Source organism: Acinonyx jubatus, chromosome A1 (genome assembly GCF_027475565.1).
Source record: "Acinonyx jubatus isolate Ajub_Pintada_27869175 chromosome A1, VMU_Ajub_asm_v1.0, whole genome shotgun sequence".
In the NCBI taxonomy this organism is placed as follows: Eukaryota; Metazoa; Chordata; class Mammalia; order Carnivora; family Felidae; genus Acinonyx; species Acinonyx jubatus.
In genome coordinates, this window is record NC_069380.1 from 86,553,534 (window position 1) to 86,579,660 (window position 26,127).

The window sequence follows — 26,127 nt, forward strand, 5'->3', positions numbered from 1 at the left end:
TCAGGAAATCTTCATCTCTCTTTCAATTCTGAATAACATTGCCAGGTAAAATATTCCACATTGTAGGGGTTTTTTTTTTCCTTTCACCTCTGGGTATATTATGCCACTTCCTTCTGGTCTACAAAGTTCCTAGTAAAAATCAGTTGATGGTCTTATGAGGTCTCCTTTGATTGTAACTGGTTGCTTCTCTCTTCCTACTTTTAATAATCTCTTTTTAACTATTGACATTGTAATTATTACATTTTGGTGTGAAACTAACCTCTCCAGTTCATCTTGTTTGGAACTCTTTGTACTTCCTGAACCTGGATTAACTCTTTCCTTACCTAGATTAGGGGATTTTTCAGCCATTATTTCTTCAAATAATTTTTCTGCTCCTTTCTCTCTCTCTTTTCCATCTGATATTCCATAATATAAATGTTTGTTCACTTAATGCTGTCCAAGAGATCCCTTAACCTAATTCTTTTTTTTCTTTTTGCTGTTCATTTTGTGTGCTTTCCATTATTGTGTCTTCTAGGTTGCTGATCCATGTTTTTGCATCTATTGATCTACTGTTGATTTCCTGGCGTGAATTTTTTATTCCAATTATTGTATTCTTCAACTCTGATTGGTTGTTTTTTATCTTTTCTATCTCAGTTGACATCCTTTCTGAGTTATTGCACTGTTCTTGGCAGTCCAGTGAGTATCTTTATAATCATAACTTTTTTTGGAAGTATAACTGGGTATTTAACATTCAAAAGAAATGGCGTGCTGTATAAAAATAATTTTCTCTTGGCAAGTGGGACTTTACTTTTGAAATTTTGTGGTGTAAGGTTAAACAAGCCTTTATCACCATTTCAACACTGTATTTCAAAACAAACCTAGAAGTGTTTTGTACTTCTAAGATGACAGACAGATTGATGGACCCATTGAGGAGAAATGATGTGTATATTCTCATAGAATAAGGTGATGTCACCATTCAATGGAATGTCTCCAACCCCTTGCTCTGTTCCCTGGGTGCACATGTGTATGTATGGACATGTGTGGGGAATGTACATTCCATCTGGTTAAATATCTACATATTCGAACAATGGCGAAGAACTGTATAATCATAACTTTAAACTATTTTCAGGCATATTGCTTATCCACATCGTATTTACTTCTTTCTCTGAGATTTGTTTTGTTCTTTTGTTTGGAGCATATTCGTCTGTCTCCCAACTTTGCTTGACTTTCTCTTTTGTTCTGTGAATTAGGTGCATCAGTTACCATCCTAAAATGGAAAGAATTGTCTTCTGTCCTCTGTGTAAATTGGGTACTTGGTGACTTCAGCTGGCTGGCTGTACCAGTGTGTAACATGGGTTGGGATTACTGGAAGTCTGTGATGGGCCTGCCCTGGTAGGATGGCTGGAGCTGAAGTGGATGTGGGTCAGGGCATCCCTAATACTCTTCATACAGAGGGTACTCTAACAGGATAGCTAAAACTGAAGTGGGTATGTGTGAGGGTGATCTTGGGGCAATCTTTTCAGAGGGCACCCTGGCAGGATAGCTGAAGTTAAAGTGTTCACAAAGCAGGGTGTCCCACATCTTTCTGTGCAGACGGAACCCTGGTGGGGCGGCTGGACCTGAGACAGGGCAAGGGTATTCCCAGGTGCTCTGCACAGGGGATACTCTGGGGCTTGGCTGAAGCTGAGGAGGGGCAGGGACAGACTTCCTGGGCTTCTGTGTGAATGGGGGTTGCTGGTAAGGTAGCAGCAGATGAACTACGTGCAAGCCATGGTGCTCTAGGCCTCTCTATGCAGAGGGTAACCTGGTAGGACAGCTGAAGGTGAAGTGGGTGTAAGCTGGGTAGTCCTGCAGTGCTCAATGCTGGAGACAACTGGAGCCGAGGCCAGCATGGGCCAGAATGTCCTAGGGTGCTCCTGGTATGGTGGTTGGAGCTGAAGCAGGGTGTGGGCTGGAGGTTGCTGAGGTGCTTCATTCAGTCAGTCCCCTGACAGGGCGGCTGGAGCTGACACAGACATGACCCAAGTGGATCTGGATCACTCTTCCCCCTGGCATGTTGTAGCAAGCCTTCTGCAGCCTAAGTGGTGTGGGCTTGGAGTGTTCTGGGTGCTTTGTGCACGTGTCACCTTGGCATGACAGTTGGAGATGTACTGAGCACCGATCAGGATTGTCTCCATTGGTGCCGTGCGGGCACCACCTTGGTGGGATGGCTGGGACTGGTGTGGGCTAGAGGCTCAGGCCACTGACAGCCCCTGGATCCTGCTTCCATCCATGCCATGAAGGTGGAGGGAGAATGTAAACCATGGTGCTCACCAGCCGCTCCACACAGAGAGAGTTCCAGTAGGTCCCTGCTGTTTGGCAGGACTCAAAGGCTTGCCCTTCTACATTCTAAGGGCTCCTTAAACCATGGATTTCTTTTCTGTGCCCCAAGACAAACAAGTCTGCTCATGTGCTATCACTCCTCACTGCAGTACACAGTGTCAGGGGTGGGGGTTCTCTTCATTACCATGTCTCTCTCTCATACTCTGTGTGATCTCTGTATGTTTTGTTGTGACGAAGCTGTTCAGTTAGCCCTCAGGTCTTCTTCAGGAGGAATTGCTCTATAAGTAGGTGGAGATTTGGTGTCTCCATGCAGGACGTGAATTCAAAGTCTTCTTACATTGCCATCTTGGACTGGACCTCAAACACAAAGACTTTTGAACACCATGTAAGATTCAGGTAATTTTTAATGGTTGAAACTCTAGGGTTCTCCAACCAGCACATACTTTGCATGAAATAATATTTTAAGTCTAATATTTACCTAGAGAGTCCAAAGTGAACCCCCTAGAGGATCAAGAAGTGAACATATTTGATGATGGATGAAGGGCCATGCACTGTTTGGTAGGAAAAGTGTCAAATTAGTGGCCAGATATCCCCAACCCAATGAGTGTAAAAATAAACATGAGAAGAAGAAATGTGTGTTCAATGTTAAGGGAAACTGATGAAAATCCCAGATGAAAACCGTTTTCGGCACTCAGAGAGCATTCAGCTTCTAATCAGGTTTTAGCTCCATTGGACATGGCATTATAGGAAAGAACTGAAGGAGGGGGGAAAAGAGCAACATCAGGAGTTAGGGCCCTTCAAGAAAAAAACTTAGATAAGACCTTTTTAAGAATAATAAAAATGGTGTTCTCAGATGATGATCAATATCCACTTTTCATATAATTTAGAATCCCTGGGTTAATAATAAGAAGAAGACATAAGTAAGTGGAGAAACAGAAAGGAACAGTAAGTTGAAGAAAGAAGGTGACTTTTTCATTTAACTTATCATAAATCAGAACAGAATGTGCATGAAAATTTTAACACCCAACCCTGTCATGTGGTGCTGAGATTTCAGGAAACTGTGACTTACAGTGTCACCTCCGACCTCCAAAGCACTGGGGTTGAATTAGGGCACAGTGGTCACTAAACGCAAACTGGCCATCAGTGAAACATGTAAGTTTGCATCTTTCTCATGAATAGGAGAGCCAAGATCTTTGCCTTTGTCCCTCACTGTTCTGACAGAAAGCCTACCCCAGTAAAGACTTAGAACATGAATTTCAATGTCGTCTCCTATTAGGGTAATGACAGCAATGAGTGAGAAGTGAAATATACTTGGGAAATGAAAAGCAGCATTTTACACAAATAGAATAGATTAAAAAATAAGAATAGACTAAATGCATCTCATCTAATCCTGGTGACCCTGGTTTCATGAAGTTAGATGTATTAATGAAAAGTCACAATACCAAGCATGTTTCCTACTGTATGCTCTGGCCAACAGAGCGTGAATAAGTACTCTTATTCTTTACAGGTATTTTGAAGATGGCAAACATCACCATTATTGTAAATGAAACACACACAAAAAGAGCCAAGGCGGGGCGCCTGGGTGGCTCAGTCGGTTAAGCATCCAACTCTTGGTTTTGGTTCAGGTCATGATCTCACAGTTGGTGGGTTGAAGCCTGCATCGGGCTTCATGCTGATGGTGCAGAGCCTGCGTGGGATTCTCTGTCTCCCTCTCTCGGCCCCTCCCCTGCTCGAGCTTTCTCTCAATCTCTCAAATAAAATAATTAAATAAGCATTTTCAAAAAATAGCCAATGAAAGCCCAGAGAACACAGAAATTTTGGGTTTCCTAGTATTGGTTCTGAGACCACCTCCCCAGCCCTGAATGAGGGGGGCACTTACATCTCCAAGAACTAAAATATCACCAGTGGGAAGTGTTTCCAGCCATGCCCACAGCACATCCATTCCTTGTACCCCGCCACCTCACCCTTCCTTTATGTCAGAAGAGCCACTGGTCCCCAGGAACCAGTGCTCTCAGCAGCACTGAGGAACCACTGCTCCTCAGCAGCCCCCAACTCACAGTCACTTGACCCAGAGATGTGGGACCATCTGTCCAGCATCTAGTGTCTATAAGGCCAAATTTGGGATCTTTCTGGATCCTTCCTGAAGGGGGAGTGGGGACCTGGGAGGCCCTGTTCCATCAGGATCTGAAACACTGATGCTTCCACTGATCTTCTCCCCAAAACCCCATGCCAGAAATCCCCAACCTCCGACATTCCATTTGGAAGAGATTCACTTGGCTGTAAGACCTCTCTTTTGGAAAGATTTCTCTTTCCCTAAACTATCCTCTCCTGAAGTAATTCCCTAATTCTTTCCCCAAGCCTTGCCCTAAGGCAACAGAAATAAACCCCCATTTACAAGTTTCCAGAGAAGCTCAGGGGTTACAGGTGGTATTCTTTTCTCAGCTATGTAACAGTTCATTGTGTTATCATCTGAAGGATCAACCTAGGACGACTCTGCTTCCACTGTCACTTGGCTTCTTAGCAGAATTCATTTCCTTGTGGCTGCATGACTGAGAGCCCCAGCTTCTTACTGAATTTCATATGGGTCCACTGTAGATCTGAGAGGGCACCTGAAGTCTCCTGACATGGCATGCTTCCTAGTCCAGCAAAGGGTCTATCTCTCCAGTGTACTAAGTCCTTCCTTATATGATGAATTGTAATCACAGGGGTGCCTTCCTATGGCCTTTGTCGTATTAAATTGTCTAGAACAAGTCACAGGTCCCTCCACACTCAAGAAAACTGACAGTAGAAGCCACCAACTGGGGCAATCCCATACATTTCCGGACACTGACAAAAGTCCCGGGAAGACAAATTTACCCCAGTAGAGAACCACTGCCCTACTCCATAGATGTCCATACACACAGTCACAGGCAGCCTTTCTTTGTAACATAGTTTGGGAAGGTCAAAACTCCTGCACCTTTCTACTTTTTGGCATGTTACATAAAACGGAGTGAGCATCTTTTCTATGCCTTGGAAAATTGTCATTTTCCTCCTAGTTTTGAATCAGCATCCAACCTTTTATCCTTTGCATTTTAAATGTTGTGACACATCTCTGAAAATTACTTTAATGTGAATACTTTTGGTCGCATCAATTACTTTGGGATATCTCCACCTTTTTGTCAAAACTGCTTTCCTTCATTATTTTGAACGTGCTATTTACACTGAGTTCTTCTGGATGGATGTCTGGAGACAACTGAACCTAGGTTATGTCCACATTCCCATGAACAACTGTGTTTGTATGAGCCCACTTACATTGGATTTTAATCTAAACTCTCTTTGCATGTCTTCACTGCACTTGAATCTCTGTTGACCAATTTCCTCTTTGGAAAATCCATTTTGCAAAAATTTTGTGGACTCATCACTAAGCATCAAAGGGGGCAACACAACTACAAGCTTTTCTGGCTATGTGTGAATTTAATAACAGATGCACAGTGACCAATCCCCAACAGACTTTGAAAGAAGCGACACGATACGTCAGGGAGAGTGATGCTCATGTTATTTACATACTGTGGTAAGTTATGTTTCTACTGTTGTGTTGTAGGGGCACCAGTGTTTTTCAACAGAACAATCATGAATGAAAAGTTTATATAGTACAATTATATACTCACCGCATCTATATTTTCAGAATGCACAAAGGCAAAATGCTGAAACCAGTAGAAAATATATATGCAAATGGATGAAAATAAGAAAAAAAATTACCACAGACAACAAATGAACCAGAAACTTTTCCTATGAGAATATCCTCAGAAAGACTCTACAGGAGAATACATGAAGCTCTGCACCACTGGCTTCACTAGGAAGGATGTGTGATGACAGGAAAGTAGAAATAGCATTAATGCCCAAGTGTCACAAAATGAAATAGGATAATTGCAAAATATGTTCATTGATAAAGCACTGTCTCAACGTTAAATGCAACTAAATTAATGTGTGTTCCCAGGAAATTACTCTGAATATCAGAAATAGTGAAGAACAAGAAGGTTTATAAAAACTATACATATAATAAAATGTATAATTTTAAATTATAGTTTAAAAAATAATAGGGATTGGAAGGACACCTTGAAATGATTACAAATTTCCCCCATGGAGATAATGAGGATGACCTAGGATGACAGATAAAGAGGACACTAATTTCTACCTATAGATGCATTTCTTATTAAAACTGAAAAGAATCTGTGTTATGATACTACTTGTAAAATTATTTCTGGATTGTGACTATGTGGGTAATTGACTTTCATTTTGATTTTTATGAAATTTATTTTATTTATTAAATTTAGAAAGTGGAAATGCTAGAAGTAGGGAGAAAAAAACTGTAGAAATATATCCAAGCAATAATCAGTTAATAAACATCTGTATGCAAACAATTTCTTCCCCAATTTTTTTCTGTTCATTGTACACTAACATTTTCTTTCGTTACCAGTAACAAAATCAGTATGTCAGCATAAATCTAAATTACTTTTTTTTTGGGGGGGGGTGGAATCTAACCCTTTATTTCACTTCAAAAGTTCAGCTTTGTTTTGTTTTGTCTTTTAAATATGAAATTTATTGTCAAATTGGTTTCCATACAACACCCAGTGCTCGTCCCAACAGGTGCCCTCCTCAATACCGATCGCCCACCTTCCCCTCCCTCCCACCCCCCATCAACCTTCAGTTTGTTCTCAGTTTTTAAGTGTGTCTTATGTTTTGGCTCCCTCCCTCTCTAATCTTTCTTTTTTCCTTCCCCTCCCCCATGGTCTTCTGTATCAGCAGGTGGAGAATTTCCTTTAGTGCCTGAGCCTGTGGACAGTGTGGAGGCCACAGTTATGACTAGTGCCTCCCAGCATCTCAGTGTTTTGTCCAAACATCAGGTGATGATGTACTTGTGCCTAGGGGCAGTCTGGTAAAGAAACGCAGATATAGAGGTGAGAGTTGGGAGGGCCCCCAAGGATTTCCAATGGCATAGGAAAAAAGGAGAAAAATGCAACAAAATGGAACAGCCTGAGATAATAATGTTAAAGTTCAAAGCTCCTCATAAGGCTAAGGATGCTGTTTTTTTCTGCATGTGTGTGTGTCTATGCATTGGCCTCATTCATTATTTTTTTAAGGTTTTAAAAATCATTAAAATGAATTGTAAGCATGCAGGTGCTATAACACAGGCATCTTTGGAAAGTCCTGTAGGTAGAGCTGACTCAATGTTCTATTTTCTCACTGGTTGGTTGATGCCCAATAGGATTATCCAATTAGCATGCATAATCCTTCTTATCGAATCAGAAGAGGCTTCCAGGAGTTCTCATTTGACTACAATGAATATTACTGGCTGCTCCTGCCTGGACCAGAGGCTTTGTTTTCTCCAGTGCCTGGCTGGTTTGCTCTGAGTACTGCGATCTGCTACTTCTGGCGGGTGCTCAGAGCTTCTGCCCTAATCCTGAGGAGAGCAAGGTGAGGAGCACGGAGAGGCAGCAGGAAGGGCAGCCCTGAAAGTGCATGAGGTACAGGAGCAGTTTCCCTTACATGGAGAACTTTCCTGGGTCCACGTGCTTCTAAGTGCCCTGAACCCTCGACTCCCAGAGCCCCTTTGTCAACATCTGTGAGCATAACGCCTGGACAGGATCCCCTGGAGGGCAGAAGGCAGGAAGAATACATTATGACATGATGTGGTGTGTGTGTCTTGTGTGTGTGTGTGTGTGTGCGCATGTGCGTGCGTGTGTGTATGTGTGTGTGTGTGTATGTGAGTGTGTGTCTCCCTGGAATGGCTGCTGCTGTGGGAGGCCCCCTGCAGATACTGCCTGGTCCTGGTAGGTCCTTCCTGCAGGTACTGCTGGTTCTAGTGGTCCCTCCTGCAGATGCTTCCTGGGTGTGCTGGTGCTTTCTCCAGGTGCTGTCTGGTGCCTCAGCATCTCCCAAAGGAAGGGACACCTGAGTTCCCACAGGGAAGAAGGCAGCTCCAGTGGTGCTCATCATTTCCAGGATCCAGGTCTATCCCATCCAGACTGAACTGGGCTGGGGGTCCCCTTCGGTGTCAGCGGTTCTCCAGTCAATCCAGAGAAGAATGAGGCTACACGGCTGTCTTATGCTTCTTGATTGAGAGAAACGCCAGATGAGTCCCTTCGTAGGATGGGTGCGAAGAATAAGACACCCTGCCATTCCATTGTTCCTTCTCACTGCTTTCCAGAGTTCTACTTTGGGTGATCCCCATGTTACTTCCAGGGTTTATATTGGTGCTTACTGGAGAGACCAGAGAAAGTGTGTCTACACCATCTTGTCCAGGCAGGAAGTTCCCATTCACAGCATTTTTACTGACCCCGGATTCTTCTCCCATTCTGAGCCTATTTATGTACGTTGGTTTTGAGGGTCCTCCAACACAGCAGTCACAACATATACTTCCTATACCCTTTGTCGTTTTGAACTGTATTTGGTTGCCATGGTCTCCAAGTTACACGGTGCTGGAAATAAAGAAGCTGTGCTTGCTACCTTCATCAAAATATAGCAACATCAGCACATTACTGACAACACCCCATTTTATTTGACAGGAAAATTAGGGTTCCAAAAAGAAATCTCCACTTTCTTTGATGCAGCTTATGAATGATTCCAAAAGCTACATCTCTCACTCCCATCTCTGGATTCTCTTTCAGCCCCTCAGATTCCACCTGGACTGTTGGCTGGAGTCCAGCTTCCTTCCTCAGCAGCGATGTTCTCTTTACTTATCGCTATGCCTGGTGTCAGCTTTTTCTTTTTTCACGACCTCCTGCTCCGAACTCCCTTATTCCAATGAGTGATGGGGTATGTAGCATTTGTCCACATTTCACAGGAAGGTTGGGAAACTTTTAAATGTCACAACACTTAGCTTTAAACCTCCTAAGATTAAAAAAAAAAAACTCCTAAAATTTTAGAAAAGATCAAAACTTAGGCCTGTATTATTTTTGCCAGAAGCCAATCTTAGAGGGATTTCAGGATCTTAGAAATGTATGAATAAAGTTGGGAAACAGATGAGGGATGGACAAAAAAAGTATTGTTGCTGTGACTTTCTCCAGAGTGTTAGATGGCCTCTGTGTGAACCTTGACTTCCTCATCTGTTAGTGTGGTTAGTCAGTCACTAACCATGGGCTGTTTCTTGTCGTTATAGGGCAGGTTGTATTTCCTAATCTATCGTGACAAAAAGCAGGTCAGTGGGCCCTGGAAATCAGCAGCAGGGACTGGAGGGATAGATCACAAAAGGAGACAAGGAAAATTTGGGAGAGATGGATGCTCATTATGTTGACACTTTCACAGAACACGTGTGTGTGTGTGTGTGTGTGTGTGTGTGTGTGTGTATGTCACACATATGATATATGTTTCAACCAAGCAGTTCTGAAACCCAAAACAAAATGTATCAAGCAGCTTGTTTACAAATAAATACTAGATAGAGACCTGAGATTTTTATGAGATAGTAGAGTAGGAAACATGTACATCATCTCTGAAAATATGCCCAAGACTTAGATCCATATACAGTATGGGTGAACAAGATGAGACAAACCCCACAGGGGCATTCTAAGGATGGTCTGTGTAAGCCAAAGCAGGAAGGACCGCCAGGACCAAAGCCAGATTTCCCCAACCTGTACAGTGAGGGAGGGTGTCTTGAGTGTTGTGGATGTGCACTTGGCAAAAGGGGGCGGTGAATCTTCCTGGTCAGGTGTAGGTTCCCACCGAAGGATTCTGAGGAGGGTCCAGGGATGTGAAGGCCACTTGGGGGCAGACGCTGTGTCTGAGGCAAGACTGGGAACAGCAGTGACTAACTAAACATGGCCTGTGGTCACGAGGCAAGGGTAGATGAGTAGTAGATCATCCCAGGTAATGGACTGCAGGAAAGGGGATACGAGGCCTCACTTGTATGAAACAGGAGTTATTAAAACGGGGGTTGTTTCTGGCCCTTTCACACCTGCTGCATGACCATGAGCTACATGAGGTTTCCTATTAACTTTGCAGCTGGATTTATCTGTATTTATCCTCTTACTTTGATTATCAGCTGAGATGATTTTTGTTTCTTGGTTTTTATTTTCCAGTCCTTGCTGATTTCATATCTCACACGTGGGAAGCTGTAGGAAGGCAAAGTGTCAGCTGGTCAGGGAGCACTGACATACTGCCTTGCTGGTGCAGGGAAAGCTGAGAAGGCCCCAGGCTGCTAGGAAAAGGAACTGACGCTGGATAAAGCCAGAAAGGTCAACGTGCCATAAACCATTAAAACTGCAGATTAGAGGCAATCGACACAGTGTCAGGAGATGAGAAAGAAAGCGGCTCAGGAGGGCCCAGTCTAGGACGGAGATGAGAAGGACCCTGAACTCAGCTCTTCCAGGGACACGCAGAATCCACCCCTACTCATACAGCAATGTCTCCGGAGGAACTGAGCATCAGGACAGACAGACTCTGGCAGTGCGGGGACCCCACTCCTGGTTCTGGGAACTGCATGGGGAGGGACAGCAGGGAGGGGCTGTGTGTAGATCCACCTGTGCAGGACACAGAAACAAACCCACAGTTTAAAATGGCAACTAGAAGGTAAAGGAGCTCACCCTTCACCAGATATTGGGGGGCTTGCTGGAACTGTCCCTGGGTCCTGTTTCTCCTGCAACTCAGTAGCGCTGAGTCTTAGCCCACACCAGGCCCAGATGCCCTGGAGGCCAGAGAAGGATCAGCAGAGCAACTAGGCTGTAAAGGAAGCAGAATTCTAAGTCTGCCAAGTCGCGAGGGAGCCACAGAGTGTATTGGGGAGCAGGTGGAGGAGGGGAGGGGAGGATGTAGAGGGGAGCTGGAGAATGAGGGAGGAGGACAAGGAGGGGAGGAGGGGGAGGGGAGGAGGAGTGGAAAGGAGAGAAGGGGAAGGGAGGAGGGAGAAGAAGCAGATGAGGGCAGGGAAGGTAAGAGGGGGAAGTGAGGGAAGAGAGGAAGGGGAGGATGGGGAGAAAGAGGAGAAGTAGGAAGAAGAGGTAGAGGAGGGGAAGGGAAGAGAGGGAGTATGGGGAGGAGGAAGGCGGGAATCAGAGGGGAGGAGAAGAAGAAGTGGGAGAGGGGAGAAGAGGAGGAGAGGGAAGGAGAGACAATGAGAGATGAGGATGGGGGGAGGAGGGGTGGGCAGGAGGAGTAATAAGGGGAGGAGGATTGGGATATGAAGAGGAGGAGGGGGAGGGGAGGAAGGAGAGGTGAGCACCAGCAGGAGGTGGAGGAAAGGGGAGAGAATGAGGGAGGAGGAGGGGGGGAGGAGAGGAAGTGGGGAAAAGGGGAAGGGGAGGGGGGGAGGAGGAGGCGGAGGAGGGGAGGGGAGTAGTGAGAGGGGAAGAGAAGTGGGAAACGGGATTGAGGGGAAGGAGAAGGTGAGGACTGGGAGGAGACCATGGAAGGGAAGAGGGTGGGGAGGAGAGATGAGCATGCGGAGGTCAGGGTAGGAGGGGAGAGGACGACTTGGGGGGAGGAGGAAGGGTAGGGAGACTGATGGGGAGCGGAATAGGGGGAGGAGCCAGAACATAAACTCCCCTGGAAGAGGGAAAAGAGTTTCCTCCCTATTTCACTAGAGCCTTCCCAGGGCCACAAAGGCCCCACGCAAAGGTTTGGGGGTACGAAATACCATCAGACACTGGATGACCCAAGCCCTTCCCTTCCCAGGGCCACAAAGGCCCACACAGAGGTTTGTGGGTAAGCACTACCACCAGGCACTGGATGACCCAAACCCTTGCCTTCCCAGGACCACAAAGGCCCACAAGGAGGTTTGTGGGTAAGAACTACCACCAGACACTGGGTGAGCCAAGCGCTTGCTTTCCCGGGGACACAAAGGACCCATGCAGAGATATGTGTATAAGAACAACCACCAGGAATTGGATGACCCAAGCGCGTCATTGCATTGACACCATGGTGTTTCTCTGGGGACATCTCACCTTTCCTACCCACCCGAACCACATGACACCTGTGCCATCTGTCTAAGGGACGCGCCCCCCCAGCTGCTCCTTCCCCTGGAGGAGACCCTGAGGATCTTTTGGTGGAGGCACTGCCACCTTGTTCACTGAGGCCAGTGCACGACACCGAGGGCCTCTCAGAGATCACGTGAAAGGGGACCTACTGTGCAGAAGGAGCCCTCCCATTGTAGGACTGGAGGCCAGGGAGCCAGAGGAGGGGGTAGGTCCTGCAAGGGGGTGGCCAAGGCGGTGCCTGCGGCCAAGCCATAAAGTCCCAGTGGACTTGGAGAGCTGAGCCAAGTACCCGTGATGGGTTTGGGGGAGGGCACACACCAGCTTAAATGCTGGGAGGACCCAAAAAGACTCTGTGAGCACAGCCCAGGGCAGGAAGCAAAAGGCTGGCATGTGGCAGGGGCAGATGGGCGCGGGGTGGGGGTGGGGGGACGGGGAGGGGCCTTTCAGCTCTCCTAGGGCCTCTGCCCTCTGTAGGACAGACCCTGCAGGGAGCCAGGCTCAAGGCAGGTGCAGGTGCTCCTGGATCACACAAGCTCACTGGGTCCTGGCGCATCCCTGGAGCAGGGTGCTGGACTGCACTCGCATCCCTGCAGGGGGCGCCCGGGAGCCCGCAACTTGGAGATTTCCCTTCTACCTTATGTGTTTTCCATTTGTTTTTTTTCTTTTTTTCCAGTTGCGGTGACATTCCCATAACACAAAGTCAACCACATTGAAGTGAACGATCCAGTGACATGCAGCACACTGACACAAGCTTGTACGGCCACCACTTGGGTCTCGTGCCAGAACAAACCCCCGAACTGCTTTGTGGTTCTATTTCCCCCCTCATCCCCACTGCCTGACAACCATCAATCTGCTCTCTGTCTGTCTGCATGTACCTGTCCTGGACATGCCATGGCAATGGGACTGTAGAAGTCTGGGCCCCCTGTGTCCTTCCTTCCACCTGCACTCAGGGAGCCCGTCCCCATCTGGGGTTTATCCCTGCCCCTGAGGGCCTTGGTTGCTCCCTCCAGGAGCTCTTCCCACTCAGGTAAAAGGCTGCGGACCATGTGCATGCTCACCAAGGACCACTTGTCCAGGTGCGCCCACCTTCAGGATCCATTCCATCACGGCTGCCAAACCCCTTAGGTGCTTCCTCTAATGTCACATCCCCAGTCCCCCATCCTGACTCAGAAGTATACCCAACCTGGGTTTTAGATGATGTCATTATCCGCTTAAAGCAATGCACGGGGAGATGAAAATGAGTGGCAGCATAACTCTTCGTATTTATATAGAACAGGGGAGCAACTTGATTACCAAATAGTTCGCTCTCCTGATAGGAACACAGAGGACGGTGTGGGTTGGCAGCATCAGTCCCTGTGTGAACACGGATTTGGGAAGGGGACACAAAACTTCAGTCCATAAAAATCTGCTGAATTCAACCAAATATCCCACCTCCAGGAGGGACGCAAACTTTCCCTAACTGTTTTTTTCCCTCCAAAACTCTCCCAGAAAATGTGCAGACTTTTGGGTCAACAGGAGGGAAGAACAGGTAGGGTTCAGGCCAGTGTCTTACTCACACAAGGGGTAATGGGGCTGAGTGTTCTGAGCCCAGCCCAAGTCAGGTCCCCAATGAGGAAAGATTGCCATGGCCCCAGACATGGAGGAGGAGGTGGCCTGATTTCCTGCACAGGAGTCTGGGGTGGGGGGCGAATGCTAGAATTTAACCAACTTCAACCTGAACATGAGAAACTTTCCCAAAGGGACCAGGCCCAGCCTGTCCAGGACTGGAGGTGTTTTGATAATGCAGAAACTTTATCTGAGTCCCCCAGCCTCTGCCTTGGCCTGGATCCACGCACTCAAGAGCCAGGTCTCCACCTAGGATCCTGGCCCAGCCCAGATAGCTATCCTCACCCCGGGGGTTCCTTGCTGGGTCTTTCTCTCTCCCCTTATCTCCTGCTACCAGGACCTTGCTTCCCAACACTCAGTGTGTTCAGTTCTGTCAAACACACCCTTTAAGAAGCCCTTGGTTTATTTATTTTTTCTATTGCACCTTCCAGAAAGGCACAGTTGGTCATTTTTCCAGAAAGTCCTAGGATTCTACAGAAGCTGGGGAGCTCAGCCACTGCTCTCTCCTATCACGTCTGGAAGACTTGTTCTACACCTTCCTGGAACTTGTGGAGAAGTCAAGCGATCCCCTCAAGGCCACAAAATCTCCCTGGGAAGCCCTACAGCCCTACTACTATTTGGAAAGGTGAGTACTTTCTATTTTAAGGGCACTCATCCACATGTCTGTGTTCTCCACCCCTCCCCTATTCTTGAGTGACAGGGAGACCCCAGAGGCTTTCACCAAAGGAAGACAAGCATGGAAGAGAATGAGGGCAAGTGCCAACATACCTTCTCATGTCAGTCCTGCATGAGGAGGTGCTGGGCGGAATTGCCTAGACCAGCACATGTGGTTCAGAACACTTGTTCTCAAAGCTGAGTTCATAAATAATAAATCTTCGGAGTATGCTGGCCTCAGGCCATGTCTGTCTAGGAGCCCTCTGGCTCGAGTGCTCCCTCCTCCAACTGTGAGTTTCCTTGGGCTGTAAGGGGGTTGACTCTGGCCTTGGAGTCGCCTGACCAGGGGGTGGCTTTTCTCTCCCAGTGTGCTCATGTTCCATGACAGAGCACAGCCAGAGGTCGGGCAAGGCTCCTACACAAACAGGTGAGGAGACAGAGCCCGTTCACAGGAGGATGTGTCCATGGTGTTTTGCAGACACATGACCACAAGAGAAAGGTCATCCACAAGTAGGTGGACACAAGAACAGGTGGCCACTGTTGTGTCTCTGTCTCTAGGGTAAGCAACTTGTGCAGGAGTAAGAGGGGCCAAGATAGTGAAAAGGGACCTTTCTCTCCCCTAGCCATGTTTCCTTCACTTCCGTTAGCCTCCCAGTGTTGACTCATCCCCCACCAAGACAGAGAGAGAGAGAGAGAGAGAGAGAACAAGAAAGAGAGACAGAGAGAGATAGAGTAGGAGAGGGAAAGAGACAGAGACAAGGACGAAGAAAGAAAGAGACAGAAACTGAGAGACAGACAGAGGCAGAGACAGAGATATAAACAGAGACAGACAGACAGAGAGAAACTGAGAAAGAGACAGAAACTGAGACAGAGACAGACAGAGGCAGAGAGAGACAGAGAGATACAGAAACAGGCAGAGAGAGACAGAGAGATACAGAGACAGACAGAGAGAGACAGAGACAGACAGCAACAGAGAGACAAAAAAACTGACAGACAGGTACAAAGAGAAAGAGACAGAGAGAGACAGAGAGAGAAACAGAGAGAGACATACATAGACAGAGAGAGAGACAGAAACAGAGAGACACACAGACAGAGACAGAGAGAGATGGGACACAAATAGAGACAGAGATAGAAACCTAGAGAGACAGAGACAGACAGAGATAGACAGAGACAGAGACAGGAACAGAGACACACAGAGACAAAAACAGAGAGAGACACACACAGAGACAGAGAGACATGAGACACAAACAGAGTGAGACAGATAGAAACCAAGAGAGACAGAGACAGAGAGGAATAGAGAGAGACAGAGACAGGAACAGAGACAGACAGAGAGAGACAGAGACAGAAACAAAAAGACACAGAGAGAGACAGAGACAGAGAGATACACATAGAGACATAGATAGCCAGGTACAGAAACAGAGAGACAGAGAGAGAGACAGATAGAGAGAAAAAGATAGAGACAGAGACAGAGACAGAAACAGAGAGAGACAGGACAGACACAGACAGAGAGAGACAAAGACAGAAAGAGACATAAACAGAGAGAGACAGAGGCAACATACAGAGACAGAGAAACAGGCAGAGAAACTGAGACAGAGACAGGCAGAGATAGAGAGAGACAGAGACAGAAAGACAGAAACAGAGGGAGACAGAGACAGAAACCGAGAGAGACAGAAATTAACTCAGTCCTGCCCTGTCTCCAATATCTGGGGCTCAGGCCTCTCTGTCTTCAGCAGCCATGGCAAACACACAAGGTCGAGACATCTTTCCACCCAGCTGCTCCATCATCTTCCTCCTCCTGCAGCTTCTGTCCTGCAGCCTCTCTGCAAACGGTAGGAGAACTCTCCCCGCCCTCCCATGAGCCATGTTAGGAGGGAGCCTGTGCATGGACAAGAACACAGTAGGGGGCTAAACTGGATCCAAGCAGTCCTTCCCTGGGGACCCTGGACAAGGGCATGGGGTGTTGTTGAAGAACCTGCATGTGGGTGGGTGTCCCCTGGGCGTGGGCAGGGGAAGACACTGGGCACAGGCTGGGGGGGCGGGGCGGGGACCCTGTGCCCGGTGGGGGGGATGGCCCATGGTCTCCTCTCACCTGGCCTAACCCATGCTTTCTGCTATGACCTCATAAGGGAAAGCCGATTTCTCTGTCTCTGGTCCCGGCCAACCGGTCCTGGCTATGGTGGGGGAAAGTGTGAAGCTGCGATGCCATCTGTCCCTCAATATCAGTGTGAAGGACATGGAGGTGAGGTGGTACAGGGAGGAGCTGACCCCAGCTGTGCACCTGCACAAGAAAGGCAAAGATGTGCCTGAAGAGCAGATGTGGCAGTACGAGGGCAGGACAACCTTCCTGATGTCCGGGCTGGCCCAAGACCAAGCTGTTCTGACCATACACAATGTCACGGTGTTCGATAACGGGACCTTCCACTGCAAGTTCAAAGATGGCATGGCATCTGCGGAGACCACCCTGTGGCTAAGGGTGGCAGGTAAGGGTCGCCACTAGGGCCTCTGGTCTCCCCTAGCACTTATCCTCCAGCTGCAGATCGTCTGATCATGGCCCAAGCCTGAACGCATCCCACGGCATGCACAAACACATATGCAGTGGCCTGGGCCTGTCCCACAGCTTGCGCTAACATGTTTGGGCCTGGCTTGAGTGCGTCCCACAGCATGCTGTAATGTGTTTGTGTCGGTCTACACGTGTCCCACAAAATGCGATAATGCACTAGAACAGGCAGGTTCTGGACGCCTGGCTCATTTTCTAAGTCGGCTTCTGTTACCCACACTGACCCCAGAAAGAAAGGAACGGAGGTATGGAGAGAAGGAAAGAGGCAGAAAGAGATACAGAGAGAAACAGGAAAAGACACCGATTTTGCAATACAGGAAAGGTATTTGATCTTCCTGGGCCTTTTCTGTTTTGTTCTGTGGTTTCTCAGAAGAGGGTAGCATATGTGGCATATAAATATTACACAGAGCAAGTAGTCTGAAAAACCCTGATACCTGCTGGAAATTTTCAGGATCTGTGCTTTTCTGTCAGAAATGGTAATGGTTGCAGAGACTGCAAAGCCTGTCTCTTCCCACAGGGCTGGGCTCTGAGCCCAGAATCCAAGTGCGAGCTGGCCAGGATGAAGGTATCAGGGCAGAGTGCACCTCGGAGGGCTGGTACCCAGAGCCCCAGGTGGAGTGGAGAGACTTCAGGGGACAGACCCTACCTTCCATGACCAACCTCACAGTGTCACCAACAATGGGCCTCTTTGCGGTGGTGTCCAATGTGACTGTCTGGGACAGGGACGTGGGGAACCTCTCTTGCTCTATCTCCAACCCCCTCCTCCAGGAGAGGATGGAGGCCAAGATCTGCCTACCTGGTGAGTGTTCTGCTCCATCCAGACCTCAAGAGCTCTGAGCACCACAGACAGTCAGTAGTTAATATCCAATACTCCGCATAGTTCCTTGTGATGAGACCTTGTGAGATCTCGTCTCTGTCAGCTTCCAACTATACAACACAGTAGTTAACTATAGTTTCCATGCTGTATGTCACCTCTCTGGGTCTTATTTTATAACTGGAAGTTTGCACCTTTGACCCTCTTCACCCATTAGCTTCCCGATCTCTCACCTCTGGAAACCACCAATCTGTTCTCTGCATCTATAAACTAGGCTTTCTGGTTTTCTGGAGGTTTGGATGGTGTTTTGTTTCATTTTAGATTTCGCTTATCCATGAGATCCTACACATTTTTCCCTGTCGAACCTCACTTAGCAAAGTGCCCTCAGGTGCATCCATATTATTGAAAATGCCTGTATTTCCTTCTTGTTTATAGCTGAATAGCATCCCTTTGTACAAATATATATATTTTTCTTTATCCTTTCATCCATAGGTGGACACTTGTGCTGTTTCCGTATCTTGACTATTGTAAATAACACTGCAATAAATGTAGGGGTGCATTATCTTTCTCAGTTAATATTTTTGTTTTCTTTGGATTAATACCCAGAAGTGGATTGATGTGGTAGTTCTATTTTTATTTTGGGGGGGAACGTCCATCATCTTCTCCACAGTGGCTGCACGGATAGCTCCTTTCGTATTAGCAGTAAACAGTATTCCCTTGTCTGGATGAACCACAGCCTGTTTATGCTTTCACATTCTGAAGGACACCTGGGGGCTTCCAAGTTTCACTCTGTATAAAAATGTCCTTCTAAACAACCTCAAGTTTCAGAAAATTTGCAGGAATGATACACAGAATGCAGACCCACTCAGTATTTAACCTTTTGCCTTTTGTCTACCATCTCTCTCCTGTGTGTCTGTCCATGTCTGTCTGTGCAAAGGCACACACATGTTTTCAGGTCATGTCAGGTTAGTTCACAAGCACCTGCCCCCTGACTCATTAAGCCTATGGCATGTGTGTCCTAAGAACACAGGCGCTCTCTTACCTTGGCTTTCTCGCCTCCCCAGACCCTCTTTTAGCTCAGTTGTCTAGAAGTTTCCCATCAATGGCGTGGAGGACAGTGGTGCCTGTGATCCTCATTGTAGTGGGACTTGTAGCAATTGGAGCCACCTGTCTTTTCTGGAAACGTCAGAGGGACAGGGATAGGGTACAGCTGGAAGAAGAGAAACTGTACAGAGAAGAGGAGCAGCTGTCGCAAGGTAAGCAGGCCCCAGTGGGACAGACGTGCCCCTTCCAGCCAGGGCACTCATGTGGAGCCCTGCATGAAGGCTCTCCTTCGTGCACCCTCAAGCACAGGAGGAATGGGAGAGACCTTCCCAGGCCCCAGCTGAGGGACTTCCCACCTACCATATGCCCAGTGAGATCCTCCATCACTAAGAGGTGCTTGGCTGCTCTTCACTGGGTGACTTGGGGAAGGCTGGCGGGTCTCTGCTGTGGAGACAGATGTGAGCTTGAACCTGGGAAAGTCTGTCAGTCGAGGGTGATGACAACATCCTGAAAATGCTCAAGCAACAAATACAGCAGCAAGCCTGTCACCTGAGAGGATCTTGTTGTGAGCGCGGGGATCATCATCAGTATGGATCATTCCACTCGCCTGTCTGCTCTCCTCCCTGCCTCCTGTGTCCTTGCTCATAGCTGTCAGGCCCCAATCTGGGGAACAGGTCAGAGATGTGTCTTTATGACAGACATGGGAAGGCTGGGCCATCAGGCTACGCCCCACAAAACCTTTCCCTAGGAATACAGTGACCTGGATTGTTTTTTGGGCACTGAAGAAGGGATATTTCCTCTTCCTTTACAGGGTCCCTGCGAGAGCTCATTACATCCTGTTTTGACTTAGCTTCACAGAACATGAGCTTTCACCCCATCTGGTCAGTGCAAACCCTACAGTTTCACATCTTTCTGTTTCATTGCAGGCTGGCCAGAGGACGTCATCTATGGTGAGGACTATGTAGGGGCTGGAACCGTCTGCTCCCTGAATGTTTGTTTATGTGTGCACACGTGTGTGTGCAGTGTGCATGTATGTGTGTATGTGTGAGTGCTGTGTGTGCATGGTATACATTTATGTGTTCACCTGTGTGCCTGTGTGCCATATGCACATTTGTTAGTGTGCGCACATGCACATGTGTGGCGCTTTGTGCACATAAGTACACATGTGTTCTCGTGTGTGCAGTGTGTGCATGTGTATTTATGTGTGCATGTGTATGCACATGCACTTGTGTCTGTGCATGTGTGTGCAAGCATGTGTTTTTATGTGCACGTGCACTTGTGGACACGTATTGCACACGTGTGCACATGTACTTGTGTGTGCACGCATTGCGCACATGTGCTTATGTGTGCACCCACGTGCACATGTGTATTTGTGTGTGCACATGTACTCGTGTGTGTGTATGCATGTGCATGTATGCGTGTGTTCTCCTTTCTATTCCAGGGTGCAGAAATGCTGTGCTAAATGCTGGTTCTATGGCTGTAAACACCAAGTTTTGCTGCCCTGAGAGACCTTAGCTCCTGTTTACTGCCTGAGGGACAGACAGGCTGCAGAGCCCAGGCAGCGAGAGAACTAGCTCTTCCAAGGAACAGCCACTGTGGGGGACACTGTTAGCACAGAGAGTGCGGAGCCAGTGCCTTTCTGCCCCAGGGCACCATATAGGTGGGAAGCATGGGGGGGGAGTCTGGCTGTGGAGAGGGACCCCCAAGGACAGGAGGGGCAGTACTGCGAGCCACGAGCTGGGCAGATGAAAGCAGGAAGGGGATCTGGGAACACCTGTCCCACCACAGCCACATGGTGAGGGCCCAGGAAGAGACAGAGAGAAGCCAGTCTCCATTCATTCATTCAGTTACAACCATGATCAGATATCTTCTGTGCAAGCAACTGGCCTCCATTAATGAATGTACAGCTTCCTCCTGTCCTCATGGAGCATAGAGTCTATGTGGGTATGTGAGCCACAAGTCAGCATTTGTTTTTTTAATTATTAAATCTGGAATAACTGTGATAGGAAAGAGCCAGAATACTAGGAGGATGGCCAGGAGCATGTTCAAGTGGGATGTTCAGACCCCTGGGAATGGTGGGGTGCCAACATCTAAATGAAGGAGTGGGTAATGGCAAGACCACAGCTATACGAGGAGGGGTGAACTCGCCCCTGTGGCAGGGAGAGTGGGGTCTGTGGTGTGTGACAGCTGGGCATGTGGAAGAGGTACCAACAGGGCAGGAAGGCTTGTGTGTGCCCCTGCAGAGCCTGGGAGGCTGAGGTAGAGGCCTGGACTTTACAGGAAGCACCGTGCAATATGAGTGAGAACCTGTAAGCAGGGGAGCAGCACTGATGGAGGAGAGGATACAGCCCCGAGATGGGTCCTGGGGCTACAAGTAGCACAGTCCAGAAGGGGCAAGGCAGAGGGAGCAGCCCAAGGTGACCCCCAGCTGCATAAGTCTCTGGCCCTTCTGGCTCCATCTAACAGAAGGTTTGGGGCAGATTTGGGCCAAATAAGTGAAAATCACCATGGACCTCCTAAGACTGAGCTGTTCTCAGACATCCTGCTAAGGACGTCAGATGAATCATTGGATATGCGAGTCTGGAACTCTCAGGAGAAATCGGGACTGGAGACAGGAATTGGGGTCCATGGCAAATATCTGGTATAACTGAACGTGTGAGTGCTACATTTTTGCTACACCTAAAATTATTCTTTAAAAATTTCTCTTTGGAAAAGAATTAAGATTTTTTAAAAAGGGAAGATACAGGGAAACAAGAAAGATCCAAGATCTAGCGTTGGAGAACCCTGGTATTTGAAGGTTAGAGCAGTGGTTGTGGGAGGGCCAAGGGAGACTTCACCGTGGAAATGTGCAGGTGCAGTGTGTTGAAGGAGCATCAACTTTCGTGCACCTGAGAAGTAGAGTCAGGTCAACCTGGGAAAATGGCCCAGAAAAACTGGCAAGCATGGTACAAAGAGAGGCGTCTCCTGTGGAGAGAACTGGGAGGGAGGTCTCAAATTTATTGCCTGTGTAGTTGAGCTAAGACTTGGTGAGTGGGGAATGGGAAGGTTCTGTTTGTGTTTGCTGTGGTTTTACTTTGAGGTCCGTGGCAGGAGAGCATGCCTGTTGCCTAAAAGGAACCATGTGGCGTGAAGATGCCTGAAGCCTGAAGGGAGGAAGAAAACCAGTAAGAGAATGACGATGCAGAGAAGATAGTCAGCAGCTGTGGATGGGATGGAGCACAGGTCTACACTGTGGCCAGGTGGGGGGTGGTGTGCAAGGGTCCAGCGCATACGTGATGGACAGCACAGGAGAAGATTCACAGCCAGGTGTGGGTGGTGTGCAAGAGGAATCAGTGTACACAGGACACAGACTGAGATCCAGGGACAGGTGTGGGTGGTGTTCAAGGGAAGCCAGTGCACCAGGACACAGGATGAGCTCCAGGGACAGGTGTCAGTGTGTGCAAGAGGAGTCAGTGCACAAGGACACAGGATGAGCCCCAGGGACAGGTGTGGGTGGTGTGCAAGAGGAGTCAGCACAGAAGGACACAGGATGAGCCCCAGATACAGGTGTGGGTGGTGTGCAAGAGGAATCAGTGGACAAGGACACAGGATGAGCTCTAGGGACAGGTATGGGTGTGTACAAGAGGAGTTAGCACACAAGGACACAGGCAGTGCTCCAGGGACAGGTGTGGGTGGTGTACAAGAGGAATCAGTGGACAAGGACACAGGGTGAGCTCCAGGGACAGGTGTGAGTGTGTACAAGAGGAGTTAACACACAAGGACACAGGCAGTGCTCCAGGGACAGGTGTGGGTGGTGTGCAAGACGAGTCAGCACACAGAACACAGGATGAGTTCCAGGGACAGGTGTGGGTGGTGTGCCAAAGGAATCAGTTCAGAAGGACACAGGATGAGCCCCAGGGACAGGTGTGGGTGGTGTACAAGAGGAGTCAGCACACAAGGACACAGGATGAGCTCCAGGGACAGGTGTGGGTGACAGGTGTGCAAGAGGAATCAGTGCTCAAGGGCACAGGTGGTTCTCCACAGTCAGGTGTGCTGTGGTGTGCAAGAAGTCACTATAGAATATTTTTGTATCAATGTCAATTGTATGGTTTTGATCCTATTACTGTGGGTTATATGAGATGTTATCATGGGCATATTGTGTATGGTATTTTGCAACCTCTTTGTAAGTCTCAAACTGTTTTTTGACATCAATATTTTTTAATGATGAGGGAATTTGAAATAGAAGGAGCCGGGCCCATTGTTCAGCTAGTGAGTCCATGTTTGGCCATCATAGATATGAACATGGGTGGGCTCAATCTGCATGGCCCAGACTCTACAGGGAAAGGGTTTGTATGGAGCAGAGGGTGAAGACTTCAGGAAGCAGCAATGAGAAATCGGGGAGAACATTTGGTCTTTGCTGGAAAGCGAAAGGGAGCAGGGTTCCTTCCAGAAGGAAGTAGAGACCGGGGAGAAAGTTGTGGTTCTGTTAGAAGAGCATGTGTGCTGTCCAGCTGACAGGGATGGATGGTCAGGAAACATGAGTGTCTGGGACATCGTATGCAGACCCCAGCAACCAGCAGCATGCCTACTGAATGGGCAAGGGTGGACACCAGCCATGAGGTTTCTGTTGTCGTGAAGGTGCCTGCACAGGCAGCTGGGGCTCCCAGCTGATCCCCACCTTCCCTGCCTCTCAGGTATAGACAGACCCTCCCCCAGGTGACATGATGAGGGCCTGAGGGGTCTGAGAAGGATGGTGGGACAGGAGAGAAGGGATCTGTTTTGGAAGGTGTTCATCTCAGTTTGTGAGGCTGCTAAGGTGTCTCTCAGGGTTTTCCAGATGGGATCTCCCCTTCAGTGGTTGACCCCAGAGCTGTCCAATGGCATCAATGCACCTGTGACCTCATCTCATGTCACCCTGTCTCTTCACGTGTCCTCCTATGTCTTTCTCTCTATCTCTGTCTCCCTGTGTCTTTCTCTGTGTCTCTCTTCCTCTGTCTCTGTCTGTGTCCATACCTTTCTCAGTCTCCCTCTATCTCTCTTCCTGTGTCTCCCTATGTGTATCTCTCCTTGTTCTCCTTGTCTCTGTCTCTGTCTCTCTCTTTCCTTGCCTCTCTCTGTCTCTGTCTCTCTATCTCTCTCTCTATGTCTACCTGTGTCTGTCTGTCCCTGTCTCTGTCTCTCACGTGCACGCCCACATAGCCCCCTCACACACAAGTGCATATGCACACACACATGCACATCCACATCCATCCTGACACACGGGGCCCTGGGAGCAATGCCTATCTCACAGTGTGCCCCCCTGTCCCCTCATAGGAATCCCCCCTGGCTCTCCCTGGCTCCCCCTGGAGCCGCCTCTGCTGCCCTGGGATGGCCTGTTTGCACAGGATCCTGGACAGAGAAAAGGACTCACAGGGAGCCGCCTCCACTGCTCTGGGATGGCCTGTGTGCACAGGGTCCTGGACAGAGAACGGTGACACACAGGGATTCCCAGGGAGGCATGGTTCCACCTCCATGCAGGAGCACAGGTTGGGGACCCCAACCCCTAAACCTGATCCTCTCCTCTTCCCGCAGTGAGCCCATCCCTGGACCCTGATACTGCAAGCCCCAAGCTTGCTCTCTCTGAGGACAGGAAGACTGTGAGGCGGCTGTTCTTTGAACAAGAGCTGCCCAACGCCCCCAGCAGATTCGACCGGGACCCCTGTGTGCTGGGCCTGGAGCAGTTCTCAGCTGGGAGGTATTACTGGGAGGTCCAGGTGGGGCACAGGAAGGCCTGGAACCTGGGCGTGTGTCTGCAGAGCTTGGATCGGAAGGGAAGGATCCCCAAGTCCCCTCAGCACGGACTCTGGGCCCTGGAGCTGTACAAGAAGGGGTTCTGGGCACTTGCCTTCCCAAGAGTTCGCCTGCACCCTTCGGAGCCCCTGCATCGTGTGGGCGTTTTCCTGGACTGTGATGCAGGCAGAATCTCCTTCTACAGCGTGAGCAATGGATCCCTCATCTACGCGTTCTCTGGACTGTCCTTCTCGGCACCCCTGAGGCCATTCTTCTGCCTCTGGACACATGACCCCAGCCCCCTGACCATCTGCTCAGAATGGCAGCCCCCAGAGGCCTTGGGGCCTCCTCAGGGTGAGGGACAGGACAGGGTGGGAACCCTCCTCCAGCAAGACCCATGATCTCTCTGCTCCAGCCTGTCACCAATTTGGGGGAGATGTATCCATTCTAAGTCCCAGCTAGATCACATACAAGGGTGCACCTTTCTGGATGATCCTGTGTTATCTCCACTTTCCTTCCCTGTAAAATACTGACAAAATATTATGGGCTGAATCATGTCCCCTCCAGTCCACATGTTGAAGCTCCAACCCCCAGGGCCTCAGAATGGGGCTATATTTGGAGATGGGGTCTTTACAGAGGTGGTTCAGGTAAAAGGAAGTCACTAGGGTAGGCCCTGATCCCATCTGATCCCATGTGACTGGGGTCCTTAATAGAAGAGGGGATCAGGGCATAGACACACAGAGGGGACAACCGTGTAAGGACATGGGGAGGAGATGGCATGTGCACGCCAGGGAGAGAGGCCTCAGGAGGAACCAGCCCTGCCACACCTGGATCTCATGCTTCCAGTTCCCAGGACTGGGAAAAAATAAATGTGTTGTTTAAACCTCCCAGTCTGTGGTATTTGTTACAGAGACCAAGCTGACTGTTACACCATATCATTACATGCTGTGGGGTGATTTTCTGAAATGAATTTAGGGCATATGTTTAATGTTGAGCCTAGTGCCAGACATGAAGTAGTTGCTCCGTAAATGCTAGCCTTGCTCATTCCCTCCTCTCCCACCTTCTTCCTGTTCACACCCCTCTCCTACCTACCTACTTCCCCTTCTCCTCCACTCTCTGACACTCAAAGTCCTAGTCATCTGGTCTACCTTGGATGCCTCTGTCTTCCCACCTCACCATGGCAGGTCGGTGCAGACAGAGCTACGTTGAGGCCAAGCCAAAGATTCCAGGGCTCCCTGAGGTTGGTCAGGGTTGAATCAGGGCATGTGGGCAGAGAGAGTAGCCTAGACACAAGTGTGGATGTGGAATCAAACAAGGCATGAGCATGGAGGGAAGATGAGACTCAAACCACTGCCAGAAGCTGCTTCCACCCTACTTACGGGTATGATGATGGAGGGAAGCTGGAAGGAGCCTGGGAGCTCCTGGGGAGAGCGCTCAGGGCTCCCCAGTGAGGCTGG

General features: G+C 48.7%; 1 protein-coding gene across 1 annotated transcript; it reads left to right on the forward strand.

The window, feature by feature from the left end:
- Positions 1-15,303: 15,303 nt before the first annotated feature.
- On the forward strand, positions 15,304-25,132 carry LOC106985211 (putative butyrophilin-like protein 10). Its single transcript, XM_053219702.1, is given in 7 exon segments — positions 15,304-16,336; positions 16,634-16,987; positions 17,582-17,863; positions 18,943-19,134; positions 19,849-19,872; positions 24,473-25,041; positions 25,043-25,132. Coding segments are annotated over 7 exon segments (1,605 nt in total). The 5' UTR covers positions 15,304-16,242.
- The last annotated feature ends 995 nt before the right edge of the window (positions 25,133-26,127 follow it).